The 15,389-nt window shown below is 42.5% G+C and overlaps 2 protein-coding genes across 3 annotated transcripts in view; one reads left to right on the plus strand and one right to left on the minus strand.

Annotated features, from left to right (window-relative positions):
* The window catches only part of prkar1b (protein kinase, cAMP-dependent, regulatory, type I, beta), a 204,574-nt gene extending 197,035 nt beyond the window's left edge, over nt 1-7,539 (minus strand). Inside the window, exons 1-2 of the mRNA XM_036941741.1 lie at nt 7,168-7,539; nt 5,787-5,981 (exon numbers count right to left, since the gene is read on the minus strand). Coding sequence (XP_036797636.1) covers nt 5,787-5,963 — 177 coding nt within the window. The 5' untranslated portion in view covers nt 5,964-5,981; nt 7,168-7,539. The remainder of the gene's footprint in view (nt 1-5,786; nt 5,982-7,167) is intronic.
* The window catches only part of LOC110487024 (dynein assembly factor 5, axonemal), a 111,017-nt gene that overhangs the window by 44,864 nt on the left and 50,764 nt on the right, over nt 1-15,389 (plus strand). Inside the window, exons 2-5 of one of the 2 annotated variants that reach the window (XM_036941740.1) lie at nt 2,585-2,735; nt 9,175-9,359; nt 11,853-11,977; nt 12,465-12,583. In XM_036941740.1, the coding sequence (XP_036797635.1) occupies nt 2,642-2,735; nt 9,175-9,359; nt 11,853-11,977; nt 12,465-12,583 (523 nt within the window). In that variant the 5' untranslated portion in view covers nt 2,585-2,641. Of the gene's footprint in view, nt 1-2,584; nt 2,736-7,968; nt 8,553-9,174; nt 9,360-11,852; nt 11,978-12,464; nt 12,584-15,389 lie in introns of those variants that run through there. The other variant, XM_036941739.1, reaches the window with a different exon arrangement.

A 15,389-nucleotide genomic window follows, 5' to 3' on the forward strand; every position in this document is an offset into this window, starting at 1 on the left:
GCCACTCTTCCATAAAGGCCAGATTTGTGCAATATACGACTGATTGTTGTCCTATGGACAGAGTCTCCCACCTCAGCTGTAGATCTCTGCAGTTCATCCAGAGTGATCATGGGCCTCTTGGCTGCATCTCTGATCAGTCTTCTCCTTGTATGAGCTGAAAGTTTAGAGGGACGGCCAGGTCTTGGTAGATTTGCAGTGGTCTGATACTCCTTCCATTTCAATATTATCGCTTGCACAGTGCTCCTTGGGATGTTTAAAGCTTGGGAAATCTTTTTGTATCCAAATCCGGCATTAAACTTCTTCACAACAGTATCTCGGACCTGCCTGGTGTGTTCCTTGTTCTTCATGATGCTCTCTGCTCTTTTAACGGACCTCTGAGACTATCACAGTGCAGGTGCATTTATACGGAGACTTGATTACACACAGGTGGATTGTATTTATCATCATTAGTCATTTAGGTCAACATTGGATCATTCAGAGATCCTCATTGAACTTCTGGAGAGAGTTTGCTGCACTGAAAGTAAAGGGGCTGAATAATTTTGCACGCCCTATTTTTCAGTTTTTGATTTGTTCACAAAGTTTGAAATATCCAATAAATGTCGTTCCACTTCATGATTGTGTCCTACTTGTTGTTGATTCTTCACAAAAAAATACAGTTTTATATCTTTATGTTTGAAGCCTGAAATGTGGCAAAAGGTCGCAAAGTTCAAGGGGGCCGAATACTTTCGCAAGGCACTGTAGCTCATGTATTTTCAGGTCGAGATACCTCGCAAAGCAACAGATGCTCTCTATATCACTTCACGATCGTGCATTTTCCTGTCTCTTCCGTAGCGGGCATAAAACCAACACAGACCGGACAAGTAGATGCGCAATGGATTATTGTCATTGTAGTTAAATACCACATTTTATGCACTAAACTATGTGGAATATTGGCCTGTTGGAAACTACGACTCCCTTCTACATCACACAGTTCAGGCTGGATCTGATTTACCTCTAGAGAAACGGTGCAATGTGCACATTGAGCTCACAGAAGAAAAAGAAACTAACTAAATGGAATTAAAATAACTGAACCGAGGTCAGTCAAATAGTTGTTTAATAAACAAAAAATAACCAAAATATCTAGAATCACAGCCCATACAAAGAGAGGAGAGAAAAGAGAGAGGGAAAACAAGTTCTACACTCCAGATTCGTTCACCTCACAGCAGAACACCTCAGAGCTAGATTTAAACCTAAAAACACTGACCCAAAAGTTAATGTGTTTCAGGAAGAGCGTCTTAACCAACAGGAACATCCAAAACACATTCATCATCATCATCACATCCCTACATGAATAGAGAATCAAGTATAGAGTATAGTGTCACCCCCGATATACACACACACACACACACACCAACGTCACTTCATATATAGTAGTTACAGCCAGACAGGTCGTGTCTTTAGCGTAAGTTGTTTTGATTGTTTTCTGATGAAATTCAGCAGTCTAACCAATAATGCACTGAAATATTGGAAAGGCTGCTTAATTTCTCTCACACACAACAATCAGACTAACCAACATGGTTGGAGACATTTGTTCAATCAGAAGCGTTATTCCCGGTCCCAGTGGCTCTACTGTCTATGTGTAAACAGTGTGACTGATCATGGTCTGCTGTCTCCAAGCTGCAGCAGGGAGTCCCTCTCCAGGATTCAGTCTGCAGTAGACAATACAGTCAGTCTATCCTCCTCCTCTCCAGGTTTCAGACTGCAGTAGACAATACAGTCAGTCTATCCTCCTCCCTGCTCCTCTCCAGATTTCAGACTGCAGTAGACAACACAGTCAGTCTATCCTCCTCCCTCCTCCTCTCCAGGTTTCAGACTGCAGTAGGCAACACAGTCAGTCTATCCTCCTCTCTCCTCCACACTGAGAATAGAGACCCCATGGGGAGCCTGCCAGGGGAAGTCAACCCTCAGACACTGCACTGCACAATATACTGTCAAAACAAAGAGACTAGGGGGGCTAGCTAGCTAAGTAATATGAGACTAGGAGGGCTAGCTAGCTATATTATATGAGACTAGGGGGGCTAGCTAGCTAAGTAATAATAGACTAGGAGTGCTAGCTAGCTAAGTAATATGATACTAGGAGGGCTAGCTAGCTAAGTAATATGAGACTAGGAGGGCTAGCTAACTAAATTATATGAGACTAGGAGGGCTAGCTAGCTAAGTAATATGATACAACACTGTTGTAGTGGGGTTGATTATTAGGCCTGCGGTGTTTGAAATGAAGTGAGCTTCAGCAACATGACATATTGAGGATTCATATTGTATGCTACATGTTCTTAAAGGATGTGGACAGCATTGTGGACTACTTAATGTAACAAAGATCCTTCAGAATCATATACCATCTCATAAAGAAGCATCTGAGCCAGGTCATGACAGATAATGTCGTATAGGCTAAACTCAGGCTATGATCTGATCTGTAAGATCATGTAAACTTGATAGAAAATGGACAGGCATTCGATATCATTTGGCAGCATCTCCAATATAAATGTCATGGTAAAGCCTAAGTGATCCGATTAGCATTTTAACTTTACACTCTCTCTCTCTGCAGCATTTTGTCTCCCTCTAGATTCAGCCCTACCAGACTAGCAACACTCTGTTTCACACTATGCTCCATGGTCTCCTTGACAACAGAAACCTGCTGGGGCTAGCACTGCAGCTAGGACAGGGGCACCATCCCCCACACACGTGCACATACACAGGTACGCACAGAGACACACACACACACACACACACGTGCATATACGCAGATACGCACATGTGTACCGTGCACACACACAGAGGCACATGCACAAACACACACCTCTGAACTGTAAATTATCACGCATAAAAACCCAGCATAAAGAACTGTGGGTAGGCCAACCATAATAATCTGGAAAATGAATGAAAAAACTGGATTACAATCCTTGTGACACATGCTGTGTGCTGCACGCTCCCTGGCCTGGGTAATCCTCTATAATATCACAACACAGAAGGATGGAGGATGCACAGGATTAGTTACAGCTACAGCCGTTGTAGAGTAAAAACCTATGGTGATTTCTGGACCGGAATGAGGCCTTCTTTTAAAGCCATTGTGTCACGTTCTGACCTTGATTTCCGTTGTTTTGTATTTATTTAGTATGGTCAGGGCGTGAGTTGGGTGGGCAGTCTGTTTGTTTTTCTATGTTTTGGGGCATTTCTATGTTTTCGGCCTAGTATGGTTCTCAATCAGAGGCAGGTGTCATTAGTTGTCTCTGATTGAGAATCATACTTAGGTAGCCTGGGTTTCACTGTGTTTGTGGGTGATTGTTCCTGTCCCTGTGTTTGTTGTCACAGGATAGGCTGTATAGGTTTTTCACGTTCCGTTTGTTGTTTTGTAGAGTTAAGTTATTTCATGTATCGTTCATTTTCAATTAAAGAAACATGAGTAACCACCACGCTGCTTTTTGGTCCGCTTCTCCTTCTACAGACGAACGTCGTTACACATTGTGTAATTGAACTCGGAGTTCCAGCGACCACTCTATTCCAACACAGTGACTATAACTAACTAAATAACTAACACTAAGGACTGGCTTCTCGGACACAGATTAAGCCTGACCATGCTTTTTAGTCCAGGACTAGGTTTAAAGGAGCGTTTCCTAAACTCAGTCCTCGGGATCCCAAGGACTCCATGTCTTGGTTTTTGCCCTTGTACTACACAGCTGATTCAAATGATCAAAGCTGGATGATTAGTTTATTATTTAAATCAGCTGTGTAGTGTTAGGGTAAAAACCAAAGCATGCATTGAAGAAGTGTTTACTTACTGTGCTTGAGTCATGTGTTGGTTGTTCCATGTATTCAATGTGTTTATTGTAAGCTGCTACGGAAGACTCGTCTCAGATAAAAGACTAGAAGGGAAATATAAAGGCTACTGAGCATTTTAGAAGTCTGAGGGGTTTAGACCCTACTGAGGAACACTGCATCGCCTTAACAATGCAACTGGGTCAGAGGAATCATCAGATAGTGGTGTGTGAACCAACACACAGTAAAGTATCATCAGATGACTCACATAAACTCACACTGGGATAATCACCCCTTACGGACGCGAACGTACACACACACACGCTGCATTGACGGGAGTAGACTGAAAAACCAACCCTAGGCTCACTTCTCAGTCCTCACCTACCTCATCCCCTTTCTGTATCTGATCCGGTCACACAATCACTCCTTCTGTTGTAGACCTGGAGTCACCATGGGCTATTGGGTTGACCACCATTCAGTGTACCAGACAACTCTGTGGTCTATTCATTTCTCTGAGAGACCATTGTTTTCAAACACAGATGACACCTCAACATCAGATGACACCTCAGGCCTCTCTGTGGACAGTTCCGTAATGGGCTAAAACTTAGCATACCAACAGTTGAAAAACAGTCATAAAAAAATCACCTGATTGAGATTCTGGGTATTCTAACCAAATCCAATACCACTTAGGCCTACACATCTACTACAAAGAAAGTCATGGGAATAAAGTCAATCGAACTTGACACAAATGTAGTGAACGGAGACTGTGCAACACCACAATCAAAGTTCCCTCTAGGAAAAATAAAGATAGTCTATTCTATAGAAAAAAAAGCTCCCGTAAAGGTAAAATGTAAAAAATTAAAAATAAAAATTAAAGGGAGATAAGTGTTTACTGATTGCTTTATTTTCCTCTGTCTTTATTACTACAAAACATAGAAACACATCATTTTCACATATGTTGATGTTGGGAGTGGTGCTGGAGATGAAGAATATGAAGTAGAATTGTTGTTACATTTCCCTTTAACATAGCCTATAATTCAGCCATTGCTGAATCCTCAACATGGCGTGTGTGAAATAAACAACTAGCTATCCTAACTTATCAAAGAGTTGACAGGACCCTGTACTTTCAAGGGCTGAGGGCTCCAGAGGTTGAATATACACACCAGCTGGGCTGATCTATAAAGGCGTCTCGCTACGGAGGTGCCAGCCAGAGATAATACATTGAGAGAGAGATTCCCTCCTTTATTTCCTATTCTATCCCCTCTTTTCTCTAACCTCTGAGAAATTCACACTATTCTGTAGTTCTATTCCGTAATCTGTCAGTCTAGGCACCAGACAGTAACAGGTCGTTCTCGGTTTGTCCCACAGACACTTGTGGATAGACAACGTCCATACAACACAGCCTGTGTGTCTGTGGATGGGGCACAGACTATCCCTGTCTCTGCGCCCCTAATGCTCCCAGGCCCTCAGCTAATGTACCCCACCATTGTGTGGAGAGTTGAAAGCTCAATTAGACAAATGTAGTATTATCATGAAACTGACAGCTAGGATACCCCTAGGCTATTTATTTACAAATATACTGAGGATATGACAAGAAAACATTGGCATAACAGTCTCCTTTCTCATGTATTCTGATGTAAAAGACTATCGACTAATGAAAATAGATCCACCTCAGTGAAATGAAACAACAATAATAGCTTCTACTCAGCTCAATTCCAATGCCTTCCAGTTCATTTGTGTATTACATGTCAATACGTTGATAGCAAATCCTTGCTTTTCTGCAGAGTGCAATTCAACAGAAATGATTCACACATAAGCAAAACATTACTGACATACATTCATAATGACACTATAGACGAAAAAACTAAATAGATAGTCACAAACAACAAATATTATTGTTGGTAAAAATGTATTTTCAAAGAACAAAGATGCAGTAAACATTTCAAGGGAGCTTTAGGTCGCAAATAAGGGGAGATTTAGGGAAATTCACAAACCTTCTCCAGCTTTTCAAAGTGCTCCCGCAGGAATTTCATAGGACGCTCAGGCTTGGCGATGCACAGGTTGACAATGCACTCTTTGAGGATCTGCTGGATGTTGTGCTTCTGCACGAACACTTCACAGCCCTTCAGACTCTCGTCTTCTTCCAGATTAGGGGAGGAGGAGGTGGCCATGTTATTTATCTGGTTTATCTGCAGAGAGGGGGAGAGGAGAGAGGAGATGAAGGGAGAAGAGAAGGAGAGAAGAGGAAGGGGTGGGGAGGGGGAGATGAGAGGTGGAAAGAGGAGGAGGAGGGGAGAGGGGAAAAGAGGAGAAGATGAGAAGAGTTGAGTAGAGGAGAGGAGTGGAGGGGAGGGGAGAAGAGGAAATGATGAAGAGGAGAAGAGAAGGGGAGAAAGACAAAGAGAGAAAAAAGAGAGTGCGAGAAAGAAGAGTGGTGGAGAAGAGGAGAGGTTGTCAGAATGAGGAGAAATATCAGCCCCTGGTTGTTTGTGTGTCTGTCTCTGTCAGTTTTTCTTTAAATGTGATAGGGGCTGGATCTCCAAACTACAATAGACAGAGGCCTATTAATTAATACGGCTTGTTGATGACCACAGACACTTAGCCTACTAGATTATCAAAGCAATACCTTGACATGATCAAATCATACTTCAGTACCTGTTGCAGGTGTAATGCATAGTTACAGTCACACTATCTAGAGGAGCATATTGTTTATTGTCACCTCAATCTATTTCCACCTTTACATAGCCTAGCCCACATCAGCAACACTGTCAAATAAAGGATGCATTCTCAAATCATGTGGTTTTTAAACTATGTAATATCTTCTGACAACAAGGTAGTCTGTAATGGAATAATATGTAAAGACAGTCAGATTAGGGACAGAGATAGCTATACAAAGCCTCCGCAAATTCACTTCCGCTATTTAAATTATAAGGAAACATCACGGTTGATGTGTTACTGTAGCTAGCCTCTGAAACTAGCTACTACATAGCTGGCTAGCAAGCTTAAAACTAAAACTAAGTAGGCTAACGTTAGCTAGCTATCATAAACCCATAACCTCCATATTTCCATGGAAGATGACTGTAAGACAGCTAGCTTATCATTGGCCTCAATGTCTAACATTTAAAATTGGCAAGCTAGCTATTATATCATTTTCTGTGAAAATCAAATGTTTCCTAAGTAGCATTACTAGAGCACCTGTTTAAGTGTTTCCGGGCACGAGTCTATCTTTCATGTCTCTCACATAAGATGACAACCAAATCACAACCATGGCTAAACAAAAAGCAATATTCAAGTCTAGTTGCATATGCTGATAAATACGTCAACACGCTGAGGTTTTGCCAGATAAGATATTCGTTGTGCCATTCAGTTTCTTACCGTTATTTTCCGGGGATGCTCAGAGATTCTTGGCTACGGATGTTGTTTGCAAGGTAGGCTACTCTGTAGCTAGAGAAGATGCTCTGCCGCTGCTCGGTTGCTTCTTTCGCTGGGGCTCGCTCTGCGTCTGTCTCAATGACGTCAATCTGTCACTTTTTATTCAGCCGCAAAGCAACTGAATAAAGAGGCCAGCAACAAGCTTACAATCCTTTCACTCATTTCAAATGTTTAAATAATTATGTGCCGTGGCGTTCCTTATGTGGATGTCCACATCATCGTGTCATGTTCAATACACCAGCTTCATAAGAAGAGGGCAGGTGTTTGTTTGTTTTTCTCAGCAGTATCAGACAGAGAAAAGGTTATCTGACAGACGACACTGACAGACCTGACCTGCTCATGCAGAGAAAGCACCACATTACAATGTTCTGCCCATTTGTTATGAGGCTTAGTTATGAGGCTGTGATAGAAAGTCCATCATTGGGCTCTGCCAAGTTGTGTTACTGACAGACTTAATAAAATATAATAATCCTAACCTAAAGAAGAATGTGATATGAAAGCACAATATTTCAACTCTGTTATACTACAGTTATTATATTGTTATAGTATAAGTGATACTATTTATATTATAAGATATATATATTTCATCATGCTATTCAACATACACAATTATTCTTTGTAACAAAAATACATTATGTCAAATCTTTATTCCATATATGTAGATTCATTTCCACTGCATTGCATGAAACTGCGTAGTTGTCAATAAAGTTTTCAATGTTTGAATTAGAGTTATCGTAAAGCAAGTATGTTTGTCTCAACGCTGATCGTTGCCATATCAACAGTGAAAATGGCAACAACTATGGCGGCCGGAGAAGAACGTGCTGCTTCTGAAGTTTTGAGAGCGATTGCTCGACATCTAAACTGTCTCAACGAAGACAGCAAAACCACAAGAAAACGAGCGCTTGAAGCAATCAAAAGAGAAACTATTGATAAAGGGCTGTCGAGCGGCGTGTTGCAGGAGGTTTTCACGTGTCTGCTGAAGTCGCTCCTGAAATGCCTGTCAGATCCTATGGAAAGATGCAGAGAGACTGCCATACACATGCTTGGAGATTTTATTCGGTGTGTTCCTCAACCGGAGGATTCCTTGCCATATCTCATGCCCGCTTTGACGCAGCGGCTCGGCGGGAAAGAGATCCTGGAGCCCGCGGAGGAACTTAGGCTGTCCATGGTGGAGGTTCTGACTCTCACAGTGGAGGTGTGTGGCAGGCACCTAGCTCCCTACCTCGACGATATGATGAAGATATTGCAGAGAACTATTGTCGACCCTTTCCCAGACGTCAAAAGGGAGAGTTGCAAATGCACTGTTCATTTTGCAAAAAGTGTACCAGGTAAGATGGTTGAGAATATAATGTGTGTATTCTTGTTAGCCCACACATTAGGCTAACTAGTTAGCTAGCTAGTTATCTTATAGGGTTGCCATGGTTGCACATTGTATGGACACCTGACCAAGCTGTGTCAGAGTGGTTGTTTTTTGTGGCTATAAAGACAATGGGACAAAAACAAAATCATTTGTTTCTCTGTGATTTGCATGCCCTACAGAGCTAGCTATGTATGGTCTCTCTGAATACATGTTTTTTATTTTATTTATTTATTTCACCTTTATTTAACCAGGTAGGCAAGTTGAGAACAAGTTCTCATTTACAATTGCGACCTGGCCAAGATAAAGCAAAGCAGTTCGACACATACAACGACACAGTTACACATGGAGTAAAACAAACATACAGTCAATAATACAGTAAAACAAGTCTAAATACGATGTGAGAAAATGAGGTGAGATAAGGGAGGTAAAGGCAAAAAAAGGCCATGGTGCCAAAGTAAATACAATATATGTATAACCATTGAATGTATTGATAAGATTCAGGAAATCGTACCCTAATTTATAATGTGGCATGAAGTGACAGTCACCTTGCATTCATCTTGTTTGAAATGCTTCTCTCTCTCTATCCCCAGAACATTTCCACATGCAGGCAGAGAGCCTGGTCAAGCCCCTGATGCAGACCGTCTCCCACCAGCATTCCCGTGTGCGTGTGTCCACCATCGAGGCCACTGGAGCGGTCATCCAGTACGGCACGGGGAAGAACGTGGACGATGTGCTCTCTCACCTGGCACAGAGGCTGTTTGACGACTCACCACAGGTTGGCTCTGTCAAATCTGGCAGATAATTCTCAAATACTCTTAGTGACATTTAGTGTTAATGATTAGACTAATTCTGTTATTACTGAGTTAATCTAGATTCTTATTTTCCTTGTTAGATAAATGTGGGATAAATGTTTGTCTTACCAAAATAAACAAACTGATCAATCTAATCAATCCAACATATTAATAAAGGCTGCTTTTCTTTTACACCAACAGTTACTGCAGTGGTTCCCAAACTGGGGGGCACATGAGGGGTCGGCGGGGGTCCTCCCCCTCCAATTTAAAAACATATATATATATATATACAGTGGGGCACAAAAGTATTTAGTCAGCCACCAATTGTGCAAGTTCTCCCACTTAAAAAGATGAGAGAGGCCTGTAATTTTCATCATAGGTACACTTCAACTATGACAGACAAAATGAGAAAAGAAATGCAGAAAATCACATTGTAGGATTTTTAATGAATTTATTTGCAAATTATGGTGGAAAATAAGTATTTGGTCACCTACAAACAAGCAAGATTTCTGGCTCTCACAGACCTGTAACTTCTTCTTTAAGAGGCTCCTCTGTCCTCCACTCGTTACCTGTATTAATGGCACCTGTTTGAACTTGTTATCAGTATAAAAGACACCTGTCCACAACACTCCAAACTCCACTATGGCCAAGACCAAAGAGCTGTCAAAGGACACCAGAAACAAAATTGTAGACCTGCACCAGGCTGGGAGACTGAATTTGCAATAGGTAAGCAGCTTGGTTTGAAGAAATCAACTGTGGGAGCAATTATTAGGAAATGGAAGACATACAAGACCACTGATAATCTCCCTCGATCTAGGGCTCCACGCAAGATCTCACCCCGTGGAGTCAAAATGATCACAAGAACGGTGAGCAAAAATCCCAGAACCACACGGGGGGACCTAGTGAATGACCTGCAGAGAGCTGGGACCAAAGTAACAAAGCCTACCATCAGTAACACACTACGCCGCCAGGGACTCAAATCCTGCAGTGCCAGACGTATCCCCCTGCTTAAGCCAGTACATGTCCAGGCCCGTCTGAAGTTTGCTAGAGAGCATTTGGATGATCCAGAAGAAGATTGGGAGAATGTCATATGGTCAGATGAAACCAAAATATAACTTTTTGGTAAAAGCTCAACTCGTCGTGTTTGGAGGACAAAGAATGCTGAGTTGCTTCCAAAGAACACCATACCTACTGTGAAGCATGGGGGTGGAAACATCATGCTTTGGGGCTGTTTTTCTGCAAAGGGACCAGGACGACTGATCCGTGTAAAGGAAAGAATGAATGGGGCCATGTATCGTGAGATTTTGAGTGAAAACCTCCTTCCATCAGCAAGGGCATTGAAGATGAAACATGGCTGGGTCTTTCAGCATGACAATGATCCCAAACACACTGCCCGGGCAACAAAGGAGTGGCTTCGTAAGAAGCATTTCAAGGTCCTGGAGTGGCCTAGCCAGTCTCCAGATCTCAACCCCATAGAAAATCTTTGGAGGGAGTTGAAAGTCCGTGTTGCCCAGCAACAGCCCCGAAACATCACTGCTCTAGAGGAGATGTGCATGGAGGAATGGGCCAAAATACCAGCAACAGTGTGTGAAAACCTTGTGAAGACTTACAGAAAATGTTTGACCTCTGTCGTTGCCAACAAAGGGTATATTACAAAGTATTGAGAAACTTTTGTTATTGACCAAATACTTATTTTCCACCATAATTTGCAAATAAATTCGTAAAAAATCGTACAATGTGATTTTCTGGATTTTTTGTCATAGTTGAAGTGTACCTATGATGAACAGTGGGAGAACTTGCACAATTGGTGGCTGACTAAATACTTTTTTGCCCCACTGTATATAAATATATATATATATATATATATGTATTTGGATTTTTTTTTAAAGCCCGTCTTTAAACTCTTGAAAGTTGTAACAGTAGAATGCACAAGGTACATTTTTGAAATTGGGTAGTGCATCATCAGTTCCTCTTGTCATGTTAGTCATTGCATAACTTAGAGCTATTTATAACTTGTCAGAAATATCCAGATCAACTAGCCCATGTCAGCTAACGTTTTTTTACTTAGCTTTTGTAGCCCATTGATATTGTTGTAATTTTTTTGTCACTCAAATATCACATGAATACACATTAGACATGGCAGAATGTATAGAATTGCAAGAACATTTGCTTTAAAACTGCAACATTTTCTTTGCACCACATGACAAAATGTGTATAATTGTAGGAAATAAGCTTTAAACCTGCAACATTTTCTACACCAACATGGGGGGTGTTAACAGTTTGTGTCATGAACAGTACCTGTGTCCATAGAAATAGACGTGGTGTCTGCGCAGGGGGGCTCGGGATGTTCCCCAAGGCTGGAAGGGAGGCACAGCGTGAAACACTTTGAGAACCCCTTAATTACTACAGTACCATACAAGGTGTTTTTCTCACTTAATAAACTATGTTTTGTTTCATCCCACTTCTCTCTCCTCCAGGTGAGAAAAGCTGTGACTGTGGTTGTTGGTGACTGGCTGCTTCACCTGCGAGACAGATACTCCTACTTCCACAAGCTCATCCCCCTCCTACTGAGCAGCCTCAGCGATGACATCCCAGAGATAAGGTACCTATTATATAGGGCTGAATTGACTGCAATTTCAATTTCGGATTGAAGGCCGTCAATTCAGGAAGTGATTTTAATTCAAAATTCAATTTGTTTTAAACTTTTGAAATAAATAGCTTCTACTCCTTGGAAATAGATGCCGTTTTTTCCAATTTTGAATTGTAATTTGAGTTTACTACCTGAAGTGACTGCCTTTAATTCAAAAGACTGACCCAGTCCTTAACCACCCTGCCTTTGATACCAACCATTCACTCACTCTGTCAGACCTAGGAAATATGCAGCCACAAATACACACATATTGTATCTGCTTTGCTTGTGCAGATACCTACTTATACAGTAGGTTTGGTGTGATAGACGGAATAGTAGCAGCCAACAAGGCTGGGCTTTTGTGTTTGTACATTGCGTGGTTATGGAATGGGTTTGAATCCTGGGTCTGCCGGGGCAGGGATGGACATGCATTATCATTATTTGGCTCTCTCCCTTCCAGTCAACGAGCTGCTGAGCTGTGGAGGCAGACAGGCGCTCTGTGGGAGCAGGAGAATGAGGATGACCTGAAGGACAAGATGGACTTCCTCCTGACCCCACCTGACCTCTACCCTGCTGGAGGTGAGTTAACTCCATCACTACTACTGCAGAGAGATGAAACGATGTACCATTTTTAAAATATATTTTTTTTACCCATTTTTCTCCCCAATTTTGTGGTATCCAATTGGTAGTTACAGTCTTGTCTCATCAGTGCAACTCCCGTACGGACTCGAGAGAGGCGAAGGTCGAGAGCCGTGCGTCTTCCGAAACACAACCCAACCAAGCCGCACTGCTTCTTGACAGAATGCCCACTTAACCCGGAAGCCAGCCGCACCAATGTGTCGGCGGAAACACAGTACACCCGGCGACCGTGTCAGCGTGCATTGGGCCCGGTCCGCCACAGGAGTCACTAGTGCCCGATGGGACAAGGACATCCCTGCTGGTCAAACTCTCCCATAACCCGGACGACGCTGGGCCAATTGTGCGCCGCCCCATGGGTCTCCCGGTAGCGGCCGCCTGTGACAGAGCCTGGGGTCTAACCCAGAATCTCTAGTGGCACAGCTAGCACTGCGATGCAGTGCCTAAGACCACTGCACCACTCGGAGGCCCGAAACAACAATGTACCATTGCACCGCTCAAATTGACATAGAAAGTGAATACAGGATCTTTGGTTGGTGCAAAAAAAAAGTATTTACAGGGTTAAGTTTCTCACACAAAGAAGGCCAGACAAGAAGAACAAATCATTAAAGAAATATATTGGATTTTGTCTCCTGCAGAGAGATACAAGGCCTTCAGTGAATGTAGCCCATTGAGGAAAGGTTAGTTAGTTACTGTCCCAGGTAGTGTGTTGTCTTGATTACAATAATGAAGACGAAAGTTGATCAGTGCATTGATACAGCCTGAAGAACATCAGCCAGTGTAAACTGTGTGATTTGTTGTTGTGGCCTTCTCTGTACAGCCACCTCCTCCTCCACCGATCTAGTTATGTACTCCTTCCTCTGAAAGTAGGTCAGACGCAGCGTGGGGTTCAGCTGCCTTTATTAATAAGAAGAACTGTCTTCTGAGGGCATGATGTATCTGAGGGCATGATTGACGTCCGAGCAGTCTGGGCATGGAGAGAGGGCTGTAGGGGCTGGGGAGGGATGCTGTGCTGTCAATGATCCATCTAGCCTACCTATCCATCCCCAATATGCTTAATTTCTCCAGTTGTACTTCTGCTTGTTGTAGTATAGCAGGATTCTCACCCTCCTGTCTGTGTGTCCTAGTTGCTGTGACCTGAAATACAAACTGATACCATGGTGAAATGGAGCATGTCAGTTTGAATTCCAAGCTATAGACATCATACCCATCATCTGCAGCTCTGTGCGTGGGAGAATTTGCTCTTGTCTTGCATTGATTTAATTGTAATATTTTGTATACATGACTCTTTAAATATTCAGTTATTCACATCATGGGGTCTTAATTATATTTTAATCAAGGGAAAGAAGGGAACAGGATTTTTAATTCGCTTTTTTGGGACTAGGTTTAAAGGGATTTTTAATTCGCTTTGTTGGGACTAGGTTTAAAGGGATTTTTAATTAGCTTTGTTGGGACTAGGTTTGAAAGGATTTTTTAACTTTATATAACATTAGTTTTCTGTATTAAGAAGTACTGTCTTCTGGTCTGTCTTTGAGCAGACAACTTTTATACAAATCCTTGAATTATTCCTTTAGATGTGGCCGAACTAAAAAAATGAATACGTATGAGCTACAACCATAAACCAACTATGCCCTTTTCCCCAAGACTGCTTAGTCATGGTGGAGTTCCACACCTCCATATATTACTCATCTCTATTGGCCTGCGGGTTACGTATTCTACAGGTTGTGTGTTATGTCATTAGATCTGCTCTGTCAATCATACAAGGCTCTCCTATGACAGTGCTTGACTAATAGCCAATTATTGTCAGCACTCTGCCCCCTAACACCCTCATTACTAAGACTAACTTGTGGATGTGGTGTGCAGGCTGGGTGGAGACTAGAGGGGTTTTCTGCAGGGCTGGTGCCCACCTCCCCCTACACTCTCTCTCCCTCTCTCTCTCTCCCCCTACTCTCTCTCTCACACACTTTCACTCTCCCTCTCACACACACACTTTATCTCTCTCTCTCTCTCACTCACACACACACATATGTGCGTCCTGCAGGGCTGTTGCCCACCTCCCCCTACTTCCCTTTTACACACACACGCACTCATGCACGCGCACACACTCACTCTCTTTCTGGCACAAACACACACTCACGACTACCCCACTCACGCACCACCCCAGCCCTGTGTGAGAAGCTGGAAGGGCAGGCCATTGGAGGGACAACACCCAGCCTGTGTTGCCTCCCCAAGTGCTTATTACCACCTATTAATAATGTCTGTCAGCACTGTAGTGAGGAATGAGGAAGCCCTTCATCTCTTCATATCCCTGCTGGGTTCAGGAAGGAGAGGTGATGTCCTGTCTGTCCTGTCTGACTTTCCATCCCACTCAGCAGGTGAAGACAGACAGCAGGCCTTTATCTAGAGCAGCAACCCTACCGTTTTCCTCCTGACCTGATTTCAGTTTATTTTACATAGGCTACACTGGGAAGGCAGTTTGTTTCTATGACGTTCACACGCACTCACCACATTAGCCTGGTTCCCAGACCAGTTTATGTCAAGATGTGACGATGAGTATGTCTACATGCACACTAATAATTTGATATTAATCTGGTTATGGCAGTAGGCTGAGTATGGCATTAGTCATGTCAATTATAAACACCTTACTCTACTTATCTTAGGTCAACATGGAAGTAAGCATACGCTGATGAAAATACCTGGTTTTCTGAGCAATCTTTAGAATTCTGAGGACATGTAAAGGCCTTCATCA

Source organism: Oncorhynchus mykiss, chromosome 13 (assembly GCF_013265735.2).
Source record: "Oncorhynchus mykiss isolate Arlee chromosome 13, USDA_OmykA_1.1, whole genome shotgun sequence".
NCBI lineage: Eukaryota > Metazoa > Chordata > Actinopteri > Salmoniformes > Salmonidae > Oncorhynchus > Oncorhynchus mykiss.